Source organism: Phocoena phocoena, chromosome 20 (assembly GCF_963924675.1).
Source record: "Phocoena phocoena chromosome 20, mPhoPho1.1, whole genome shotgun sequence".
Taxonomy (NCBI): Eukaryota; Metazoa; Chordata; class Mammalia; order Artiodactyla; family Phocoenidae; genus Phocoena; species Phocoena phocoena.
The window spans coordinates 9,593,034-9,615,730 of record NC_089238.1 but is presented as its reverse complement, the minus strand read 5'-3'; the positions used below and the strand labels follow the sequence as shown (position 1 = coordinate 9,615,730).

Sequence of the window (22,697 nt, the reverse complement as noted above, 5' to 3'; positions counted from 1 at the left end):
ACGGGGGGCGGAACATGAGGGAGGGCGAGGGGGAGGGGAAACACCCGGGAGGATGGAGGTGGGCGTGGCCTTCCTAATAGAGGGGCGGGGCTAGGACCGTAGGTTACCCGTCGAGAAGGCCTGGAAGGCGGTCTGAAGGGCGGGGTCTAGACAGAAGAGGGCGGGGCCTTTAGGGGGAGAGAAGCGGGACCGAGGGTAGCGTGAGGGGCTCCGGGAAATGATGAAGGAGCCTAGGCGGAGAGAGGATGGGGGCGTGGACCTCAGAGTGGGTTGGGGTGGAGCTAGAGGTGGCATTGAGGGGAGGGTATAAAGATTTTACCGCTGAGAGGTAGAGGTATAAGCCTAGATTCTCAATGGGAGTGGGAAAGGGGGCGGGGAGAAACTACTCGGAAAGTTTTGAGACAAGGGGAGGAACTCAGACTTGGGGAGGTTTAAGCCAATTTAGAATTGTTCAGAGTTGGGTGGGGTCAGTCCGAGACTGAGGAGCCAGAGGCGTGGCCTAGAGGGAATAGGGCAGAACAATCAAGGGTGGTGGTGCTGCCCAGAAGGTGAGCTGAACCTGGAGTGAGGCGAGGAGAGGGGAGGGGTCGAAGTAACAAAATTAAGCATTTAAAGCTTTTGAAACCCGGATGGGACCACTGATGTGGGCAGCGATTGAACAGAGTCGGGCTGGGCAGCCGAAGCCGAGTGTTGTGTTGAGAAAACGGATTCTAGAGATTGTTTCCTTGTAACACTGTTTACTTCTGTGACTCAGTTTCCTCTTCGGTAAATTGGAGATGATGATGTATAACAGTGTGTAGCTCATGGTAAATGCTAGTTTGGTACTATTATCCTTTTTCCCTGACCCAAACCCCAACCCTCACTTTGAAAATGCGGAAGAGAGGAGGACGAAGAGTTCAATCCCTTCTAGTGATTCGACTTGAGTGCAAGTCAAGGGCATAGGAAGGAGATTTAGGTGGTTTAAAATTTCACAGTGCAGAGGATTAGTGGAGGTGACGGGGGCGGGGTGGCGGGGCTGTTAGCAGGTGCAGAGGGTGGAGCTTTCCTGATCCCCAGGCTGAAGGATGGCGGCCCTTGCCCGCCTGCTGGAACGTCTCCTCTGGCCAGCTCGCAAGCAAGAGAGGGTGGAGGAGGCAGAGGAGAGGCGCAGCTCTCCCGACGGGCCTCAGTCCCTCCTGGACGCGCCGCGATGCGCCCAGCGGCCGCACGGGGGTGCGGCGGCGTCTTGGGGCTTGAGCTTCGGGGCGAGCGCAGTGCAAGGGTGGCGCGCACACATGGAGGACGCGCATTGCGCTTGGCTTGAGCTACCCGGGCTGGGCCCGGGCTGGGCTTTCTTCGCGATCCTCGACGGCCACGGTGGGACGAGAGCCGCCCTCTTCGGTGCGCGCCACCTGCCGGGCTATGTGCTCGAGGCGCTGGGCCCAGCGCCCGGCGAGCCCGAGGGCGTGTGCGAAGCACTGCGCCGCGCCTTTCTGAGCGCAGACGCACGCCTGCGCGCGCTCTGGCCCCGCGGCGAGCCGGGAGGCTCTACCGCCTTGGCGTTGCTGGTTTCCCCGCACTTTCTGTACCTGGCGCACTGCGGTGACTCCCGCGCGGTGCTGAGTCGCGCCGGCGCCGTGGCCTTCATCACCGAAGACCATCGGCCCCTCCATCCCCGGGAACGCGACCGCATCCATGACGCGGGCGGCACCATCAGCCGCCGGCGCCTCGAGGGCTCTCTGGCAGTGTCCCGAGCACTGGGAGACTTTGCCTACAAAGAGGCTCCGGGAAGGCCCCCTGAACTGCAGCTCGTTTCCGCGGAGCCTGAAGTGACCGCCCTGGCACGCCGAGCAGAGGACGAATTCATGCTCCTGGCCTCTGATGGCGTGTGGGACGCGATGTCTGGCCCTGCCCTGGCGGGACTGGTAGCGTCTCGCCTCTGCTTGGGCTTGGCCCCACAGCTTCTCTGCGCGCAGCTGTTGGACACGTGTCTTTGCAAGGTCCTGGGGGCGGGGCTTGAGATCTTAGAGGGAAGAACCTAAGGGATTTAGTGGGGAGGAGCTTTGATGCAGAGGCGAGAGTAAAACTAGAAAAGGAGAGGTGGGACTCCAAATAGGGGACGGGGCCTGCTGGAACGGGGCAGGGCCAAAATGTGCAGGGAGCGGAGACTGAGGGAAGCCTTGAGACAATACGGAAGAGTTGTAGTTCTCGATAGATAAGTGGGAGGGATTTACGAGAAAGGGCGTGGCTTTTGGAATGGGACAGCCCTTAGACCTAAAGATGGGTCCTGAGGTGTGACTAGCGGCAGAAGGAAGAACAGCTCAACAGCAGAGTGGGAGGAGCTTTGGAAAAGGGAAGTGGCTCTGTTTAATAGGGTGGTGCTAGGACAGTGAGAGGGCGTGGTCTAAGGAATTGGTCCTTGTGAGAGGCCTGGTTTAGACTGACAGAAGGGAGGGACTTTAGAGATATGGGCATAACCAGATTGGGAAGGGGGCACTAGAGCAAGGGGGAGTGTTGGGAAACTCTGTTTCCTAGGGCATGGAGCCCTGTGCTGGGGCATTCAACCGTGTTCCACCAGGCTCTCTTTTCTCTGCCTTCTCCAGGGAAGCCTGGACAACATGACCTGCATCCTGGTCTGCTTCCCGGGGGCCCCCAGGCCTTGTGAGGAGGCCATCAGGAAGGAGCTAGTGCTGGATGCAGCCCTGGGACGCAGGGTTGCAGGTGAGCAGGTGCCAGGAGCCCGGCGGAAGGGGTGGTCAGCAAGCAGGGTAACTAACTCTCACAATCCTTGCCTCCTTTTCAGAGCTGTGTGCCTTTGGCCAGGAGCCCCCCAGCTTGAACACAGTTTTCAGGACTCTGGCCTCTGAGGACATCCCGGATTTACCTCCTGGGGGAGGGCTCCACTGCAAGTGAGTTGGGGTGGGGTGGGGTGGAATGGGAGGATGGGTGGTAGGAGGAGGGTCCCCTCCTGAAGGCCTTCCTTTGCTCTCCAGGGCCACAGTCATCGCTGACGCTTACTCTCAGTTCTGCCAGGCCTCAGGAGAGCGCTGGGTGGTAAGGACCCTGCGTTCTTGAATGTTTCTCTTAGAAGCATGTAATTCAGCACCCCCCCCCATGCCACCTCTTTAAGTGATGGGGAAACTGAGGCCAGAGGGGACAGGAACTTACCTGATATAGTAATAAATTCTCACACCTGGTCCTGTGCTAGGCATGATGGTTGGTGGGGGGGGGGAGCGGGTGGTGGTGATGCAGAAGCATGTAATTGAAGAGTACAGGGACTTAAGGCATGACTGCCTCCAGTTGTCAGATGATGTCATCAGGAACTGTCTTAGTTTTCCTTTCTCTGAGTTGGCTTCATTCCCAGGCAGGGTCTCCACATGAGGTAGCAGAGAGTTGCTGCTCCATCCCAGAAGCCTAACATCCCCAGTGGGGAGAGCATGCCAGTTTCCCAGTAGTTGCAGCCGTGCTTCCAGAGCTGGTTCTCATTGGCCACACTGGGTCATGTGCCTGACCAGTCTCTGTGTCTCTGATTGGCCGGGCTGGGGTCACAGGCCCATCCTCTAGCGCTTGGCCTTGGGGTCCACTCCACCCCAAACTGAGGAAATGAGAGATAGGGAATGCTGGTTCCTCAAAGGAAAAATAGGAGTGGTGCTTCCAGAATACAGGGGAGTAAATGCTGAGGGGCAAGAAGGGGTTCCTATTCACCATCTTCCACATTTTGTGTTACAGATGGGACAGAATGGGGCTGAGAAGCCCACTGGCACCCATTCAAGCTCTGCCTTGGACTTGGAGGCCTGACAGCTGTCATCCTTTAGGGACCCTCTGCCCAGCTGGGGCCTCAATGGAATTAAGGAAGAAAACTCCCCTTCCCCTGCTATGCAGACTAGCGGAAGGAAGAGAAACCAATGGAGGAACCCCAGAATGTTTATTTCCCTTTCTCCTACTTCCCTCTCATAAGACAGTCTTATGAGAGAGGGGAAATTCCACCCACCAGCTAGACCCAAAAAAAAAACTCAAAAAAACCCCAAACCTCAAAACCCCAAAACCAAATGTCTTTGAAATATTTCGAGCTGAATGGACCCTGAAAATCACCCAGTTCAATAACCTTCTCTTCCCTTCCTATTTTCATCTGTTTGGAGGGGAGGTAGGGGAAAGTTTTTACAATTAAATTTTAATTACATAATTCAAAATACATTTTTCTTGTGGAAAAAATCCCGCACACATGATTTGCCCAGTCATTTGGCAAATACGTATGGGGCATCTGCTATGTGCAAGGCCCTGCTCAGGCCATCAACCTGGCAGACCCACTGAGGTTCCTGCCCCCAGAAACTCCTAGTGTGTGGGGTGGAGTGGGGGGGGGACAGCAAACAAGGGAACCCATAAATAAGGTCATCTCAGACACTGACAAGTGTCTCAAGGAAAATGAAGCTGGGGGACGTGATAAGAAAATGTCTTAGGGGAGCTATGCTGGGTGTTTTACATTGTTATTTTTTGAATGGGTGGAAGTTCACTTGGTTTGAAATTCAAAGGGCACAAAACGGTATACAATGAAGTCTCTCTCCATCCCTCACCCACTGCCACCACCTGGGGATGGTTGCTTTAGACGGGGGTCAGTGAAGACCTCTGAGGAGGGGACAACTGAGCAGGAACCTAACAGAGAACTCGCCAGCCATGCCAAAACCCCAGGGAAGAGGGTCCCAAGGCAGAAGGAACAGCCAGTGTGAAAGCCTAGAGGCAGGACTGAACTCAGCATTTTCAAGATGAGGCTTGAGATTATGACCATCAGACTCTCCACGATCCCATTCTGTGTCCTACTGGTAACCCCTGCAGTGAGTTTGGAGTGGATTTTTCAAGACCTTTTATTGGGCATGTACACACATGTATATGGTACCTTAGGTGTCTCCTTGATTTTTTTCATACCCTATGTATCATTTGGCAATTTATTTCCTTTTACTCAATAATGTGTTGGAAACTTCTTTCATGCCACTCACACACCTCACTCTTTTTAGCTGCTACTCAGCACTTCAAACAAGAGATGTGCAATGGTTTCACCATCCGTCATCCTCTTGATGGGTATTTAGGTTGTTTCCAATTTCTTGCCCTTACGTCACTGCTGCCGTAAAGATCCTTGATCAGGCTCCTGTGTACATATGCAAGAGTTTCTCTAGTGCAGGGGTCTTGCTACCTCTTTTGTACAGCACTTGAGCTAAGAATGGTTTTTACATTTTTAAAGGGCTGTAAAAAAATATGCAAAAGAGGCCCTATGTTTAATATGCCTAAAGTATTTACCATTTGGACATTTATAGAAAAAGTTTGCTGACTATAGTGTAGGTGGCACACAGAAGCACCACCCCTCCCATTTCACAGATGGGAAAGCTGAGACCCAGAGAGGAGAAAGGACTTGCCCATGGTCACACAGAATTGGGGTTTTCATGCAGTTGGATAAATGTAAATGTGTGTTGAGCTGCTGTTCTGGGCCTGGCTGGGTTAGTAAGGCTCAGAAATTGATTAAGTCTACCTCTGTCCCCAAAGAACTCAGTCTGAGGAGACACACAGAAAAACAATTATAACCTACCATAGATCAGGGTTCAAGGTTTCCCAGAGTGGGGTGGATAAGGGGAGAGGATTACTCCATTCTTCAGAGAAGAATTAATGTCAGAGCATGGCCTAGAAGAATGAGGTGAAGGAGATCAGGACAGCACCCAGCAGCAGATTCCTCTTGGAAAAATAAAGCCTGGGAATCTTGATTCCCTCACCTAGTCAGCTGGGCCCCAAGAGTTGTTTTACACTCATACCTTGCACCACTGGAGTCCTGGTGGCTCAGGCAAGAGGGCTATACCCGATTTACTTCCTGCCTCCAGGCCTCAATTTATCCATTTCTAAATGTCGAACTGATTCCCCAGGTTCCTGCCCCAGCCTAAGGCACCTTACCCAGGCCAGGTGGCGCTCTACGAGAGGGGCGTGAACATATTGGTGACGTTACGTAAGGCGGAGTCTGCAGGACCAGTGGCGGAAGCCTGGGAGGGTGTTGGGACTCAGCCCGAATCTGGCGCGTGGGGGGAGGGGGCTCCCGGGAGCCGGCATAGGGAGGGTCCCCCACCTCCGTTCCCTCGGATTGCTGGATGATCCCACCATCCTCCGCAGACGAAACTGAGTCACGGCGGGGCGTGCGTGGAGAGGGGACAAGGGGCCTTATTCACACAGGGACTGGGAGTCCCATTCCCACCGAGGTCCAGCGCCGCACACACACACCCCATAACCCCCCCCCCCCCCGCGCCTCGCCCCACACACACCCTGCGGCTGTGAGTCAGCGGCCAGCCGCGCCCCCTCGGCCCACTTCCTCCTCACCTTCCCAGGGCGGGCAGAGTGGGGGGGGGGGGCAGTGAGAGGGGTGGGCCCCCTCCCCACCCATTCCGCTCTTCGGCGGGGGAGGGGGTTCGCCCCTTAGTAATCCCTCATAAACTGGTGGAGAGAGACCGTTGAGGGCTCCGAAGGCAGGATTTAAGGGACAAAATTTGAGAGAATCTATGCTTGACCAGAAGGTCCTCTTCGCCCCCCAAACTGAGTAGAATGTAAAGAAATGGAGAAGTCGATGGGGAGGGTGAGAAGAACTTGTGCCCCCATTGATATTCCCCTAAGAATTTCCATCGTGGGAGAGAACGAAGGATCAAGGAAGGATCCCTTCCCCTCCATCAAACTTCCCCTCTAATTTGGGGGGGTGACCCCCAGAGTGTATCGCTATGCAGTAACGTTGGGGAAGAGGGAAATAGCGGAAGTCTAAGGTTCCGCGTTGCCCTTTTAAGCGCCCTCCACCCCCCTCAACCTCACCGCCTTGAGGTCCGCGGCCCCTTTAAGGCGCAGGGCATTATGGGTGCGGGGAGTGGAATTTTGGAACGAAATGTAGCGAAGAGAAGTACAGTAGTAAGAGTAACATTGTAGCCGCCGCCGGCCGAGTGGGCGCGCCGGGGAGGGGACGCCGCACCCCCTTTCTGCTGCCGGGACCCCCGATCAGAGCCCCCGAGAGAGGAGGCGCCCGAGGACCCGCCCCGGCCCTGTCCACGTTCCCCCCAGGAAGCCGGACTCTATGGGGCGGGACCCTGGGGGAGACTGAGCAGAACCTGGAGCCAGCCCTGAACCCCTGAACCTCAAGCCAGGGGCGCCCCGGGAGCACCTACCCCGTGGGCGCTCCGCCCGCCCGCCGAGCAGCCATGAGGTGAGTCTCGAACTGCCTTCAGACCCTTCCCCGCCCGGCGCGAGCTCCCGCCCCGCCTTTGTCCCCCTCCCCCCAGCTTGCTCCGGGCTGGTATTTGGGGACTGGGCACTGGGAGCCTCGGATTTGAGGCCGAGCCCCCTTTGACGAGCTCCAAATACTGACCACTTCCCCTTGACTCTCAAGGCTCCGCGTGGTGCCGGTGAGGTTCTCCCGGGAGCCCTTAGATTTGGGGGCGCTCCAAGGACTCCCGAATTTTTAAAAGACTTTTTCAGAGGACCTTCAAGTTGGCAAATACTCCCCGCAGGGAGGCTAGGATTTAGGCAGGGCTCAGACTCCCTCCAAATCTCAACCCGGCTCCTAGAGAGATTGTGGGGGGCCGGTTTGGGGGTCCCTGGGACCTGGAAGAGAGATTGAGACGTAGACTTTGGTTTTCGGGGGTCCCCTTTTACGTGGCGCTGGAAAAAGTCTTCCCAAGAGCGACCTTGCTCCTTAACTTCGGGGTTACTTAACCCCCTAAATTTGGGGGGCTCATCCTCCTGTGGAGGAGGTTGGTGTGGAGGGATCCACGGACCCAGACGCAGCCTCCAGGGTCTGGCTGGGACTCCCCTCCCCCGCCGCTCCCCACCCACAATTTGCTTAAAACAGGCTGTGCCTAGGACCGAGCGAGCGCTCTGGGCCGAGGGCGGCTCCCCGGCCCCGGGCCAGAAGGGCGGCCCCTCTCCCCAACCTGCACGGCCCTGGGGAGGGAGGGGGCGCGGCAGCTGGGGGAAGGGGGGCCTTTGTCTTCCTGACTCACCTGTCGAGACAGCTGGTGTGGGGAGGGGCCGGCAAAGAGCGCCGTGGGCCGGCTGCTTTCCCCACCACGGCGCCTCCCCCTTCTCTCAACACCGCCCCCCCCTTCCCCAGCAGTCCCGAGTTGTGCGGTTGGAGGAGGGGGCGTTGCAAAGCGTCAAGGTCATAGCCCTCTCCCCAAGGGACCCAGGCTTCCCAGAGAGTTCCAGCTATCTTCCCAGGAATTTAATCCTAGGGGCTGGGGGCCGAAGGGACCCCAGGGATTTTGTCTTTCCCGGGCCTCCCTCAAAACTCCTGGGCTCACCTGAGGGCGGGGCCCGTGCGGCTGGGGGACCCGACTAGCCCCCCCTTATTCTCCCTTTCCCCGGGCCCCCCATAATCTCTCCCTTGAGGCCTGAGCCTGACAATACTATCTCCCTTCCTCTACGCTGTCAGGGACTTCCTGCCCCAAAGCCCCCAGCTCGAGGGGGAGGCCCCTGGGGGCGGCTGGGGATTAACCCCCTGGTGCCCACATCCTCCCACATTCCCCATACCCCTGCCCTCTGACATAGGGTGGCATTCCTTTTTACGGTCAGTAGAGGATCCCCCTCGGACATTTGTTCCTTCTGCTGTAAAGGGATTGCTGGAAAATTTGGAGCAAGGGGGCACCCACAGACACCCACAAGACTTCCTGCCTACCCTTTCCCCCATTATAGCAACATCCCTTCAAAGTCTGCCCCGGGAGAGGGGGCGGTTTTCGGGAGTCAGGCTCTCTTCCTTCACCTTCTTCCTGGGGGGGCTCTCCTCTCCCACCGCCCCCCAGCCCCGCCCCTTGCCTCCCCCCCACCCCGCCGCGTTTCCGGTCCCAGGCACGGTGGAAGGCGGATGGCGGATGTCCGAGTTAGTGCTGCCTCACTCGCTGAGACCGTAAAAGGACAGGAGCAATGTCTGGGCCAGCCTCCCCGCCCCCAGTCCCCGAGGCCCTGGCCCTCCCACAAGGCCCCCCTACTGCTGGCCACGACCAAACCTCCCACCTCCTGGGAGGTGGGCAGAAGTCGAGCTGATGCCTGTCTCACCAGAGAGTTACTCCCACCTCCTGAGGGGTCTTCCCTTCTGATGGCCACACCCGACTTACTGGGCTGTGCCCCTTCTCCCAGGACAGCTAGGAAGGATTCAGAAAGACCCATGGCCTTGTCTGGGGGCAGCTGGGGAAACTGAGGCTCAAAGAGAGAAAGGCCTGGCCCAAGATCCCTCAGAAATTCCTAAGCAGTATTGAGGGAGGGGAGGGGGCTGGGATCCTCAGACTTCTGGCTGATTTGGCTGGGGACAGTCTTGGGGGCAGTTGGAAGAGAGGATGTTAAGATGGAAAATTACAAGATACAGTTCCTTTTCTCCCAGTTTGACAAATATTTGTTGAGTGTCTGCTGTGTCTGGGACTCTGAGCTGGAATTCTGGGAAGTGGGGCAGAGGTCTGAGAATCTCAGGGCAGAAGGGACTCAAGAAGTGTGTGGTTCATTTCTTTCCTCTTCCAATAATAGTAATTATTATTGTTGTTTTTATTTTTTTTAAAATAATGAGAGACCATTTGATCAAGCATCTACTTTGTGCCAGGCACTGTACTAGGTGCCTGATTCAATTTAATCCTCACAACAATTCTAAGAGATTGATACTGTTAGAAACGTCCCCCTTCCCCAGATGGGAAAACTGAGGCACAGAGAAATTAAGCAAATTGCCTATTAAAGTCAGATTGGAAGTGGGCAAGCCTGAATTTGAACCCAGGCCTCTTTCCAGAGTATTATACTATTAGAGAAAAAGGAAAATCAAAACTTTAGTGGCCTTAAAAAAAAAATAATAATACAAGTAACGTGCTTTCACTGTACAAACACTTACGATAATGATGATAAACAAAAAGGAGCCCAGTTACCTTCCTAATCACTTATGGGGAACTGAGGCCTGTCAGGGAGGAAGGACTAGAGTGAACCCATACAAGCCCTGCAGACCCTACATCTGAGTTTCTATCCAGGGTTTCTTCAAAGATTTGTAGTTTGGAAAAGTTGTGTGTGCCTGGGGCTTTGGGGGGTAGATCACAAGTTTTGCGGTTTAAGGGGCTATAGGATGAAGGGGTGAAAGGAAGGGCAAGCCTCTAATATGGAAGGTTTGAGTAAACTAGAGTGACTATGTTTGATTGCCTCCCGTGATGAGAAGCTCTCTCCCTCCTATATTGCCTCTCAGCTCCCTCATATGAATCCTCTGCCAAATTCCAAGTCCTGTGCTTAGGGCTTTTTAAAATCTCTTTCAATCCTTACCAAACCCCAGTGAGTTACAGTTTCCAGGGCTGGAAACTGAGGTTCAGAGACGGGAAGCCACACAGTGAGGGGGTGACTTGAACCTTCTTTTATCTACCACATGCTAGAGTTTACCAGAATGGGAGGACTTGTGGGAGAGTTCTGGGCTGGTTGGGGATTAAGGCTCTCATGTCAAATTGAGGGTATGAGACCCCAGAGACCACTGGAATTAGGCAGACCCCATTTCCATCTCATTCCCTGCTTCCTGGCTGTGGGATTTTTCCATTCTAGCTTTTTGCCTAGTTTATAGTTTTATTTTTTGAACTTAAGTAATGAATTCATTTTTTATAGGTAATACCAGCCCGTGTTAAAACAAAATGAAAAGAAAAGTCATAATCAAGCAATTCAAGAAGGTAAACGGTACAAAATGTCCACTTCCTGCCTCCTCAGGCCCCCAGGTCCCCAGTGCCTCAGAGGCAGCCACGGTTAGTCACCTGAGAAGCAGCTTCTGCATATATCACCACTCTGTGTGCAGAGGTATTTATATCCTCCCCACCTTTTCTTTTTTAAAAAAAAAATACTTCTGATACACACTTTATACCTTGCCTTAAAAAAAAAAAAAATCAGCTTAGCTGTTTTCTCATCTTTAAATGAGGTTAAGAACATTGCGGGGGGGTGGTGGTGGTGGGGAACTTGGGTTCAAATATGAGCCCCTCTGCTTGTTTGCTGCGCGACCTGGGATAACTGTCTTCACCTCTCTGTGGCCACAGTTCCTCATCTGTAAAAAGGGTGAGCACCAGAGTCCATCTCATGAGGTCATTGCAAGGTTCACTGTGGAACTTGCAGCTCAGTACCCTAGAACAATGTCTGGTACACAGGCTAACCGATAAATATCAGCTGCCATTGTTAAAAACTTTTCCTTTTTTATAGATGGCTAATTTAACAACTCTTGGATACCTACTATGTCCTAGGCATGATTCTAGGTTCCGAGGACACAGCAGAAAGGACAAAACAGAAAGGACAAAAATCCCTGCCCTCATGGTCCTGACCTTTTGGTAGGGGAGACAGGGATCTGTCAGGCAGGGATCAGGTGCTATGAAACCTGGGACATGCAATGAGAGGGAGAGGAGCTTTTCCAGATAGTGTAGTCAGGGAGGGCTTCTTGGAAGAGGTGTCGGCTAAGTGGCGACCTGAAGGAGGTGAAAATCCAGGATGAGGGAGAACAAGAGCACCAGCCTGCGGTAGGAATGTGTCTGGCACGTTGAAGGAGCAGCGCAGAGGCCAGTGGGGCTGGAACAGCAAGCCGGGGGGAAGGAAGGGATGAGATCAGAGATCACACAGATCACGAAGGCCCTGGAGAGAACTTGGCCAGAATAAAAATTCTGTGGGAGCTGCCACGGGAGCTTCCAAGAAGAGGAGGGGTACGATCTGACTTGTGTTTTAACAGGATCCTTTTGCTATAATGGGGACACCACAGCCTGGAGAGGGACAAGACCAGTCTGGGGTCATTCTGCAGACATCCAGCTCTCTGGCCAGTCCAGAGACTCAGCAGGGCAGGGTTGCTTGGGAGAGCAAAGTGCAGCCAGGGTTGGGTAGCAACGAAGGCCCGGGGCACCTGGGCAGAGTCTGCCCTGGGTGTGGGTGGCAGGTGTGGGCGAGGCCTTACCCCTGCCCTGCAAGGGGCAGTGGAAGCCAGAAAGAGCCCCTGAGGCTGCACTTGTCTGGAAACAGCACCTGGTGTTTGGGTAGGGCCCACACAGTCCCCGGTGGTTAAGATTGTGGACTTGGGAGCCAGGTGGCTTGGGTTCAAACCCTTGCTGTGCTACTTACTAGCTGTGTGACCACAGGCGAGTCACGCAACCTTTCTGGGCCTCTGTTTGTAGCCCTTGCAGAATGAGGATGAAATAGCCCATCTAGAAGGGCTGCAGTGAGAATAAAATGAGAGACTCTGAGGAAAGGGCTTAGGGCATCTGAGCAGCTGAAGTGCCTGATAAGAGGGAGGTGCCCCAATTATGTAAACCTGGGGGGAGGGTCTGGGGCCTCAGCTTCCTGGCCTAGAAACCCGGATCTGGGTTTGCTGAGGGGCTTTCCCTGCCTTGTCTTTTACAGCGTCAGTGTTATGCACCAGCCCCCAGCCCTGGTAGAGACAGAGCCATTGTGGGGTATAATTTCTCTCCCCGGAAACCTCTGACCACCAACTTCTTCTTTTCAGGAAAAAGTCCGGTGGGGGTGGGGACCATCGCTTCCCCCTGGTTTGTGTGTGACCTTGGGCAAGTCACTTCCTGTCTGGGAGCCTGAGTTTCCCCACTGGGGGAGGAGGGCATTGAACCTCCCCAGAAGGACTGGTAGCGGGTGGGAGGGATGTGGCTGTCCAGGGACCCAGTGGTACCTGTGCAGGGTGCCCGTGGAAAGGATGCTGACAGTTACTCAGCACTCAGTACATGCCAAGCACTTTACATGTCCAGACTCATCTACTTCTCCCACTGCCCTGGGGGAGGTGGGGTCTGTCATTTCCCCAGTCTGCAGGCAAGGAAGATGCCTTCTCTCATGTGGGAAGGCTGCTTGCCTGAGTCATATGGAGTAGGTGGCCCAACGGGGATTTGAACCTACATCTGTGGATATCAGATCCTGAACCCTGAACCAGTTTACTGACCCCCCTCCCCACAAGGCTAAGTCAGATGTCACCTCCTCCAGGAAGTCTCTGATCCCCAGGCTGGGGCAGGCACTCCTTCTGGGCACCCCAGGCCTGGTCTTGGATTATCACTATCTGCGGACAGGACACACCACTGTGCTGCTCTCCTGCCCTGGAGGGTGGGGCCGGGGCTGTCTGGGTCCCTGCCTGACACGGAGCAGTGAGTGTCCACTGATGGCCGTTGGCGCCGGGGGGCCGGAGGGATGGGGTTGGCAGCGGGGAGTGGAAGAGCCTGGGATCTAGCCTTGGTCCCCAACTTGCTGCAAGCCTCACCCTTCCCCTCCCTGAGCCTCAGCTTCCTCCTCCAGAGTGGGGAGAGGTGGTTGGGGGAAGGGGGGGCTCCGAGCACCACAGTGGAGATGGGGAAACTGAGGCTCCAAGGGAACCAGGCAGGGGCTGATTCCCAGCACTGCCCAGAGCTCCTGCCCCGCCCCTTCCGTCCGCTTCTCCCGGGCCCCCTCCTCCAGCTGTCACTCTGCATCTCTCTGACTGCCTCAGTCTCTCTGTCCATCTCTTTGTCTTTCTCCATCTGCCTGTATCTCCATTTCTGTATCTTCCTCTGCTCCCTGCCTTTCCATCTGTTTTCCCCCACTACTCCTCTGTCTGTCTGTCTTTCAGTCTGTCTCCGCTACGTCAGTCTGATTCCTTTCTCAGCTCTCTCTCTGCATCAGTCTGTATGTTTGTCTCTTCCAGTCTGTCTGACTCTTCCTCTTCCTGTCTTCTTTCCCCCCATCTGACTGTCTGTCTCTTTCCTTGTCTGTCTCACATCCCCTGTTTGTCTCTTTGTCTAACTCTCCCAGTCTGTCTGTCTGTCTATCCCGTCTGTCTTTTCTCTCCTAGTCTCCCTGTCTGGGCCTCTTCGAGGGTCTGTCCCCAGCCCTCTCTCCCCGTCTGCCTGTCTTCCTCTGCCTCTCCATGGGTCCCTCTTCCTCTCACACCGTCTTTGTGTCTTCTACTCTCCCAGGGGGCCCCAGATGGAGAAGGTGACCGGCCCCTGGAGGGAGGGTGCCAGGCTCCCCTCAGCTAACTGGCCTCTCTCCCCTTTCCTCCCTCTGGGCAGTGAGACGGTTGTCTGCTCCAGCCGGGCCACTGTGATGCTCTATGATGACAGCAACAAGCGATGGCTGCCTGCTGGCACGGGCCCCCAGGCCTTCAGCCGCGTCCAGATCTATCACAACCCCACTGCCAACTCCTTCCGGGTGGTCGGCCGGAAGATGCAGCCAGACCAGCAGGTGAGGCTTCCCTCCCCGCCCCCTCTACCCGCTGCGCCCCACCACTCCTCACCCCCTTTCCCCCCCCGCCAGGTGGTCATCAACTGTGCCATCGTCCGGGGTGTCAAGTATAACCAGGCCACCCCCAACTTCCACCAGTGGCGTGACGCCCGCCAGGTCTGGGGCCTCAACTTCAGCAGCAAGGAGGATGCAACACAGTTTGCCGCCGGCATGGCCAGCGCCCTAGAGGCATTGGAAGGTTAGAGAGAGTGGGCAGAGGGGACCACCGAGCCCTGCCGTGTGGCCTGGGGCCGCCACTTTACCACTTGGCCTCAGTTTACTCATCTGAAAATGAGGCCAATTCACAACTTCTGTGGAGAATTATTATGAGGATTTTGTGGGTTCCTGTGTGCCCCGAGTGCACCCACGTATAAAATGCATGGTTCCTAAGAGTACATTTTGCTCCAGGAAGTTTTACACATGCACACCCCCTGTGTGACCTCCCAGATCAAGACACAGATATTTCCAGCCTCCAGAAAGTTCCTTGTGCCCTTGCCCCAGGTAACCACTATACTGACTTACGTCATCATCGGTTAGTTTTCAGGCAACAGTATTAAGAAAAAACCTCCAGTTGGTATTTCTTAAACTGGAATGTGCCCACGAATCATCTAGGAGAAACGCAGATTCCGATTCAGTTGGGTTGGCCGGGGCCCGAGCCTCTGTATTTCTAACAAGCTCCCTGGTGACGCCAAGGCTCCCGGTCCATAAACAGTACACTTTGAGGAGCAAAGTGACAGCTATGCATCTGGGGTCACAAATCACCAAATGGCGGAGGTGTTTGCTTCCTGGAGCGGCTTCAGGGCTAGTGGGGAAGGGCTTGCTTGTTCGAGGCACAGAAAAATAACATGGGAGCCAGAGGCCTGAGGCGGGGTGAGGAAGGGGCTCTCAGCCTTTCCTGGGTCTTCAGGTGGGGCAGTCTGAGCGGCTGTGACAGGTGCCCTAAGAGCCTGGATGCCGGAGTGGGCCTGATTTCAAGCCTTGTTCCTGCAAATTCGGGTCTGCAGGACTTGGGACAAGCAGCTCCCCTCTCCGGGCCTTTGCTGTTCCGCCTGTGACCTGGGCATCCTCCCAGCACCCACCTCACATCAGCTCAGTCAGGGGAAGCTCGTGCCGACCCCTCATCGCAGAGGCCCTGGGAGGCCCGGGAGAGCCGAGGGAACGTGCTGAGGGGTGGCGCCCGCTTCCTGGGTGACTCAGCACCCTTTACTCTCACCTTCCAGGAGGTGGGCCTCCGCCCCCGCCCACACCGCCTACAGCACCTCCCACTTGGTCTGTCCAGAACGGCCCCTCCCCAGAGGAGATGGAGCAACAGAAAAGGTGGGGCCAGTCCCTGGGTGGGGAACCTTACTGCTGCCGGAGTTGTAGATTGTTCCAGAACCCCTGACTCCTAGAGTTCAGACCTCTCCAACTTGCAGCTTTCAGAATGTTCCAACTCCCAGGGGACTAGAAATGGACCTCTTTCAGAAACCCCCCACCTCCTGGAGTTCGAAAAACTCCTGACACCCAGAGTTGCAGAACCTCCTGACCCTTCAAATCTTGGTCCCCCAGATTCCCAGAGCCCAGAATTTGGCTGTCCAGAGGATCCTGGGTGTTCCGTACTCTGGTGTTCTAAATCTTGGTCCCCCAGATTCCCAGAGCCCAGAATTTGGCTGCCCAGAGGATCCTGGGTGTTCTGTACTCTGGTGTTCTAAATCTTGGTCCCCCAGATTCCCAGAGCCCAGAATTTGGCTGTCCAGAGGATCCTGGGTGTTCTGTACTCGGGTGTTCTCGACAGTCTGATGACTGGATTGCTCGCCTCTTGCTCTCGCTCTGTCCCTGTCCTCCCCCTGCAACCCTTTCCTGGCCCCTGGGGAATGGAGGACAGGAGTGGGGCTTAGGAGCCAGCCTTGCTGGACACCTCTGAGGGGCGATCCGGGAAGTTGCTGGCCAGCCTGGGGCTCTGAGTGATGGCAGCTCGCCTTCCCTCCCCAGGCAGCAGCAGTCAGAGCTCGTGGAGCGGGAACGCAGGGTCTCCAACGCAGGTGATTGCTCGAATGGCCTCGGGGCTCGGCTGACCGCCCCAGAGGAGGGGGTGGGCCAGCCGGACAAGAGAGAATAAGGCTTCTCTCTCAGCACCCCTCCTTTTTCGTGTTTCTTACAGGAGGCCCAGCTGCTCTCCCAGCTGGGGGACCACCCCCGCCTCCAGGACCTCCCCCTCCTCCGGGTCCCCCCCCGCCCCCTGGTCTCTCCTCGGCTGGGGGGCATGGAGCAGGGGGAGGCCCACCCCCTGCGCCCCCTCTCCCCACAGCACAAGGCCCCAGTGGTGGAGGGACTGGGGCCCCCGGCCTGGCCGCAGCCATTGCCGGAGCCAAACTCAGGAAAGTCAGCAAGGTGAGGGGGCAGGCAAGGCGGGTGTGGGTTGACGGGGCCTGATATTATAATGGGATGAGGCCAGAGTTTCCTGGGAGCCTCACAGGAGGGCTGGAAGGCCAGGAGGCCCGCCTATAAAGCCCCCACCTCTTTGTAATTTCTCCAGCAGGAGGAGGCCTCAGGGGGGCCCTTGGCCCCCAAAGTTGAGAGCAGTCGAACCACGGGCGGGGGGCTCATGGAAGAGATGAATGCCATGCTGGCCCGGAGGTGAGCCTGAGCCTGGAGCCCTCAATAGCCGCAGAAAGCCCTTGGAACACACCCCTCAGACCAGCAGTTATCACCTGGAGATTCCTGTTCAGTAGGGCCGGGTGGGGGGAGGGCTCAGATGCCCAGTTAGTTGGTTTCTTTGGGTGAAAGTTCGCCCTTTGATAGCCAGGTTTGGGATATAATGATGGGGATTGCATTCTCCTGAGATGGCTGAGGTTTGCAACCACCCAGGTAGCCTCTGGAATGTTCTAAACCCCAGAATTCTAGGACCTTAGGAGATCCTGCCTCAGAACCTGGGAACTCCGCCCTTAGAATTGTGTGACTCCCAAACGTGGGAATCGGAGAGCCCCACCCCAGTTCAAGAGCAGTACTCTCTTTGAACTTCTAAAACTAAAATTTTCTTTGCCCTGACAAATTCCAGAAGTCTGCACGCTAGAATCTACCTTTCTAGAGCTCCGGGGAAGGGAATTGAGTGGTTGAGGGAGGGCTGAAGCCATCTGTTTTTGCCTTTCTCTCTTACAGAAGGAAAGCCACACAAGTTGGGGAGAAAACCGCCAAGGATGAATCTGCCAATGTGGGTCAGGGGCTCTTCCTGCCATATACCCCTTAGGATGTACCGTTTGTGTAGGAATATCGGGGAGGGGGCTGTGACAGGGATGGGCTAGGTTTGAAGGTGGAGGAGGAAAATGAGCAGAGGTGCGGCGTCGGGGGTGGGGGGCTGGCTCATGACAGTTGCCTTTTTTTTTTTTTAATTTATTAAATTTATTTATGTTTGGCTGCGTCGGGTCTTTGTTGCTGCGCGCGGGCTTTCTCTAGTTGCGGCGAACGGGGGCTACTCTTGGTTGCGGTGTGCGGGCTTCTCATTGCCGTGGCTTCTCTTGTTGCGGAGCACGGGCTCTAGGCGTGCGGGCTTCAGTAGTTGTGGCTCATGGGCTCAGTAGCTGTGGCTCGCAGGCTCTAGAGTGCAGGCTCAGTAGTTGGGGCACACGGGCCTAGTTGCTCCGTGGCACGTGGGATCTTCCCGGACCAGGGCTCAAACCCGTGTCCCCTGCATTGGCAGGTGGATTCTTAACCACTGCGCCACCAGGGAAGCCCTTGGCTCATGACAGTTTTATTTCCCACCAGCAGGAGGAGCCAGAGGCCAGAGTCCCAGCCCACAGTGGTGAGTGAGAGCCCAGTCTAGTCACAGGAACTAAAAGTCCCAGGATGCCCGCTTCTCACATATAACACACCTTGATGGGAGAGTCTGTACGAACAGTGCTGGGGATTGTAGTCTCCTGAGATGGTTCTTTGAACAGGGGCTGATGAGGCTCGGGGAGAAAGATTGAGGCAGGGCATTCCTTGTCCCTGATCTTTTTGATTTATTGCCTGTCCCCCAGAATCTGTGCGGAGACCCTGGGAGAAGAACAGCACAACCTTGCCAAGGTGGGCCATCAATACTGGGGCCCCACCCCCAAAAATAGTTGAATTTGCCAAATTTGTAGGGAAGAACACTGTGTGACCCCTGGAATGGGAGGCAGGGGAGGCAGACCCTCTCTCTAACCTCATTTCTGCCCCAAACCACACCAACTCTCCCAGGATGAAGTCATCTTCTTCAGTGACCACTTCCGAGGCCCAACCCTCTACGCCCAGCTCCAATGATGAGTCAGACCTGGAGAGGGTGAAACAGGTAGCTTGGGGAAAGGACTGGGAGTGAGGTCCGGGGGATAGAAAGGAGATCTGGGTCCAGACTCTGCCACTGACCTGCCATGTGATTCTAGAAAAGGCCTTGGGAACCTCAGTTTTCCAATCTGAGAAATGGAGAGAGATTGGATCATGTCAGGGATGACACAGACACCATAACCACCTTATCCAGTGCCCATGACAGACCTTACTAATCTTATCACTGGACTCACTTCTGTTGAGTACCCAGAATCCTTTTCAGTACACTGGCCCCAGACATTTATCACCGATTGGAGGTGGCAGGAGACTGCAATGTATTTGCCAGCCTTGGTACTGGATGTTCTCCAGTACTTTCCTTCTGGCTCCAAGGATCCAGAATTCTCCCCTAGAATTCTCACTTTGTGGCCTTGCCAGTGATGTCATGGTGTGTGTGTAATAGGGGTCTTGAACCTCCTTCCTCTGGCCCCTCAGTCATTAAGAAAAGGGAGATTCACTTTTGCAAGTCCAAGTACCCTTCCTGATTGGTACCCCATCATTTGCAGGAGCTTCTGGAAGAGGTGAGGAAGGAACTGCAGAAAGTGAAAGAGGAAATAATTGAAGGTGAGGTGGTTTTTTATTTTAAACATTTATTTATTTTGGAGGCATCATGTCCCTTGGAAAGCCCTGTTTTGGAAGGGAAGGGGGAAGAAGCTGTGCCCCTGACCTCTGCCCAGTTTCCTTCCAGCCTTTGTCCAGGAGCTGAGGAAGCGGGGCTCCCCCTGACCACAGGGCCCCAGAAGATCCAGTTTCTCCTTTCCGCACACGCCCTCCGCCTGTCACCCTGCTTTCCCTGCCTCAACTTGACTTGGAATTGGCTGAAGACTACACAGGAATGCGTCTTCCCCACTCCCTATCTCACTTGGAAAATTCCAAGGGGGTGTGGCTTCCCTGGCACCATGCCCACACCCATACTGGCTGCTGATTGGCTGGGGAGGCCCCCACCCTTTGCTCCCTTTGGTCCTTCCCCTCTGCCATCCTCTTGGGGCTGGTTCCTCTGCTGGGGATGTACCAATTAACCCCACAGTAAGGGGGAAGGAAGGAGGGAATTTCACATTCCCTTGTTCTAGATTCACTTTAACGCTTAATGCCTTTGAAATTTTGTTTTTTAAGAAAAAAAAGTATATATATATATTTAGGTTTGGGGGGGAGGAAATGTTTTTTCTCTTTGGTTTTGATAAAATGGGATGTAGGGAGTTTTTAAATGCTGTGCCCCTGGCTTGTCCCACTTGGGACAGCTATTTAAGGGGGGGGTTGTCCCATCAGGCTGGGGGCACCGCCCCCCACCCCAGGGACCTCCCTTCCCTCTGGCTCCTTCCCCTTTTCTATGAGGAATTAAGATGCTGTAACTTTTTAGAACCTCAGTTTTTTGGTTTTTTATTTCGGTAGGTTTTGGGGTCCAGGCCATTTTTACCCCCTGGGGAAAAAAAGATGAGGGGGAAAGGAAAAGGGGAGGAAACCTCCCCTCTCCCACCTTCACCTTTAGCTTCTTGAAAATGGGCCCCTGTGGAATAAATCTGCCAGTTTTTATAAATGCTAAGATTTCTGGAGTGATTTGAAGGGCTGCTCTCATGAGGATGGGGGTGTGTCCCTTCCTCCCCCAGTAATCTGCCTTCCCCTCACCTTCCTTCTTCCCACCCGAACCTGCCCTCAGACTCCTGCAGCTAGGGTGGCCCCTGGCCCCTCTCGGCCTTCCTGCCTCCCTTCCTCTCTGTGCCCCTCACCAGACGGCTTCCTCACTCCTTCCCACCCTGCCCCAACCACTTCACCACCCTAGAGAAAGCCAGGGGCAGTCCTTCATTGACCGTGTGCCCTTGGACAAGACCCTTTGCTTCCCCTGGGCCTCAGTTTCCCCATCTGGGAAAGGGCTCAAAGGATGACACTGGCCCCTTCCCACCAGATCCCTCCCAGCCTCTAATTTTAGTGAGCCTGCCACCCGTTCTGCAGATGTACATCGTGGTTCTCGGACACGTTCTCAAGATGACTTTCCCCCAGAGCTCCTTAAATGATACAACACTTAGAGTCTAAAAAGAAATAGAATTCAGAAATAACAGAGCTCGCAACACATCCCCTTTAATGGTTCAGTGGGTTGGCAGGGGATAGGTGAGGTAGGTAACAACACTACCTGGTGGAATTATTCCATTTGGTTGGAGGTGGTGAACTTCAGGGCTGAGGGGGCAGGTGGAGGAAGCCTTTGCATGAAGGACTGGGGTGGACACTGGGTGTCCAGTTCAAAGGCAAGAAGTAAGGGGGAATCCCTGAGTACTCTGAAGAGGAGATCTGGATGGAGGAAAGGGTGGAGGGATCTGTTGGAATGATCCACTTAAAGAGGGGAGGACCCCAGTCAATGCACCAGTGGTGGACTAGAGGAGCCACAGGGAGACCCACTGGAGCTAATGCCCACCAAGATCCATCCTATTCCCTGCCCCCCCAGAAGAGTGAGGTAGATGGAAGGTCAAGGGGTGGGGAAGTCCATCAGAGGTTTCTATATTTTCACTACAATGGTCGGTACCAGTGAAGAAGTGGGATGAGGTGTCCTGGTGTAATGGATGAGGGTCCCAGGGAAAGGACCACTCCTCAGGTAAGTTGGAGGTGTGAGTGACAAAATTAAATGGTCCATGTGCCCTGCTGGCCCTCCTATTGGTGCGTGGGTGGGGTCCAGTGGAAGACGCTGCTTTTCCATTCCAAAGTGCTAAACCAGTGGATGCGGTGGGGCAATGGGAGTCGGGCTGGAACGTTCCACCGGTGGATGGGGGTGTCCCAGTGGAAGGTACCCCTCACTGGGCAGGTTAGTAGGGAGGTGACCAGAAGCCTGGTTGGATCAGCCCCAGTCCAAGATCCCTTCTGACTCTAAAGGGACCTGGTGGTATTAGCTGGGCCGGTTCAGGAAGGGACAGTGGGGACAGACATGTCAGACCAGGCATCAGTCACGTCTGAGACCAGGGCCCTGCGGCCCCCTACTCCTCGGGCGTGGGCTCTGCCTGGGGCGCGGGCGGCGGGTCCGGGACGCAGAGCTGGGCGCGCACCTCTTGCATCTGCGCCTGCAGCTCCTCCAGGGCGCCCCGCGGCGGCGCCGCCTGCACCTGCGCCTGCAGGGCCTCCAGCGCCAGCGCCAGGCTGCCCCCCTCGTCCCGCAGTGCGTCCCAGGCGGCGCGCTGCTCCCCCTCCTTGCGACGCTGATACGCCTGGTGGCGCCAGTACTCCAGCACCAGGCAGCCGCCGCCCACGATGAAGACGGTGGCCTCGCCCAGCAGCTCGGCGCCCAGCTCGGCGGCCGCCGCCTCGTTCAGCGGCTTGACGGCTTCAGCATTGAAGCCCATGAGGCGCATCTTGGCTCGCATCTCGGCCCAGTGGTACACTGCGGGGGAAGACAGGGGTCAGGGATCTTTGCTGGGAATGCAAGCCCCGCCCCTCGACGCCTCGGTGTCCGGGTCGGAGCAATGGCGACACGGCAGCCAGAATCGCGGGCGCCAGCGGGGAATGGGCCCCTTAACCAAGACCCGCGCCGGGCCTCGCACGCGGAATGCCCAGTTAGTTATCTGGCCAGGGGTGGCCCTGACGGCATCTTTTGAAAACGTCCAGAAGATTCTGGTGATCGGCTGGGGATGAGAATTGCTGCCCTGGAGGGGAGGTCCAGAGCGGGGGGCCGCAATCTCTGGGAGGGGGTGGGAGCGGTCAGAAGTCCAGGGCGGGTGTAAAGCTTGCTCCTTCTGCCCCTCCCACAACCCCCCTGCCAGGCTCCTTCCCTCTCCCCGAAGGTGGGGCCGACGGTGCTGCGCTCCATCCTGACGTGTGTTCACTGTGGGGTCTGGGGCTTTAGACGGAGCTCAGGGCTGCAGCGCCTGCTCTAACGCCAACTCCTTCCTTATCTAATCACTTACTCATGTGAACAAGGATTACCAGCATTGTGATCACTTGTAAATGCAACATAAGCCCACTGCAGTAATAATTAATATTCATCCACTGATACATGAATTGATGCGAAAAATAAGGTTCCTTGGGCTCATTAAGGGATGAATTTCTGAAAACATTTATACTTGACCCCTTCCAACCATCCTCCACAGCAACCAGGCTGACCTAATTAGGTTTTCTTCCTTTAAGTTAGAAGAATAACATGCACATGGGGGGAATCATTTAGACTACATAGAAGGGGGTAAATTGCAAGACAGAAG

At 55.5% G+C, this 22,697-nt stretch overlaps 3 protein-coding genes across 3 annotated transcripts; 2 read left to right on the top strand and 1 right to left on the bottom strand.

Annotated features, from left to right (window-relative positions):
- Positions 1-1,064: 1,064 nt before the first annotated feature.
- Positions 1,065-3,777, top strand: PPM1N (protein phosphatase, Mg2+/Mn2+ dependent 1N (putative)). Its single transcript, XM_065898291.1, has 5 exons — positions 1,065-1,979; positions 2,583-2,700; positions 2,783-2,888; positions 2,973-3,033; positions 3,709-3,777. Exons 1-5 carry the CDS (start codon positions 1,065-1,067, stop codon positions 3,775-3,777), a joined length of 1,269 nt encoding a protein of 422 aa, XP_065754363.1.
- Positions 3,778-6,902: 3,125 nt separating this feature from the next.
- VASP (vasodilator stimulated phosphoprotein) lies at positions 6,903-20,059 on the top strand. Its single transcript, XM_065898903.1, has 13 exons — positions 6,903-7,192; positions 14,001-14,172; positions 14,245-14,410; positions 15,432-15,528; positions 16,183-16,232; positions 16,352-16,581; positions 16,727-16,827; positions 17,350-17,401; positions 17,953-17,989; positions 18,207-18,252; positions 18,406-18,496; positions 19,032-19,089; positions 19,214-20,059. Exons 1-13 carry the CDS (start codon positions 7,188-7,190, stop codon positions 19,249-19,251), a joined length of 1,143 nt encoding a protein of 380 aa, XP_065754975.1. The 5' UTR covers positions 6,903-7,187; the 3' UTR covers positions 19,252-20,059.
- A 1,423-nt stretch (positions 20,060-21,482) lies between these two features.
- On the bottom strand, positions 21,483-21,875 carry LOC136140208 (optic atrophy 3 protein homolog). Its single transcript, XM_065898290.1, has one exon. It carries the CDS (start codon positions 21,864-21,866, stop codon positions 21,483-21,485), a length of 384 nt encoding a protein of 127 aa, XP_065754362.1. The 5' UTR covers positions 21,867-21,875.
- Positions 21,876-22,697: the final 822 nt, after the last annotated feature.

What these genes read in the sequence shown, in the direction of transcription:
- PPM1N (XM_065898291.1), top strand. Translation starts at nt 1,065, where the DNA reads ATGGCGGCCCTTGCCCGCCTGCTGGAACGTCTCCTCTGGCCAGCTCGC. An exon ending in TGGACACGTGTCTTTGCAAG is followed by an intron (nt 1,980 to 2,582) that starts GTCCTGGGGGCG and finishes TGCCTTCTCCAG; the next exon opens with GGAAGCCTGGACAACATGAC. An exon ending in GGGGGAGGGCTCCACTGCAA is followed by an intron (nt 2,889 to 2,972) that starts GTGAGTTGGGGT and finishes TTTGCTCTCCAG; the next exon opens with GGCCACAGTCATCGCTGACG.
- VASP (XM_065898903.1), top strand. An exon ending in AACTCAGGAAAGTCAGCAAG is followed by an intron (nt 16,582 to 16,726) that starts GTGAGGGGGCAG and finishes TAATTTCTCCAG; the next exon opens with CAGGAGGAGGCCTCAGGGGG. An exon ending in CAGAGTCCCAGCCCACAGTG is followed by an intron (nt 17,990 to 18,206) that starts GTGAGTGAGAGC and finishes CCTGTCCCCCAG; the next exon opens with AATCTGTGCGGAGACCCTGG.
- LOC136140208 (XM_065898290.1), bottom strand. Translation starts at nt 21,866, where the DNA reads ATGCGAGCCAAGATGCGCCTCATGGGCTTCAATGCTGAAGCCGTCAAG.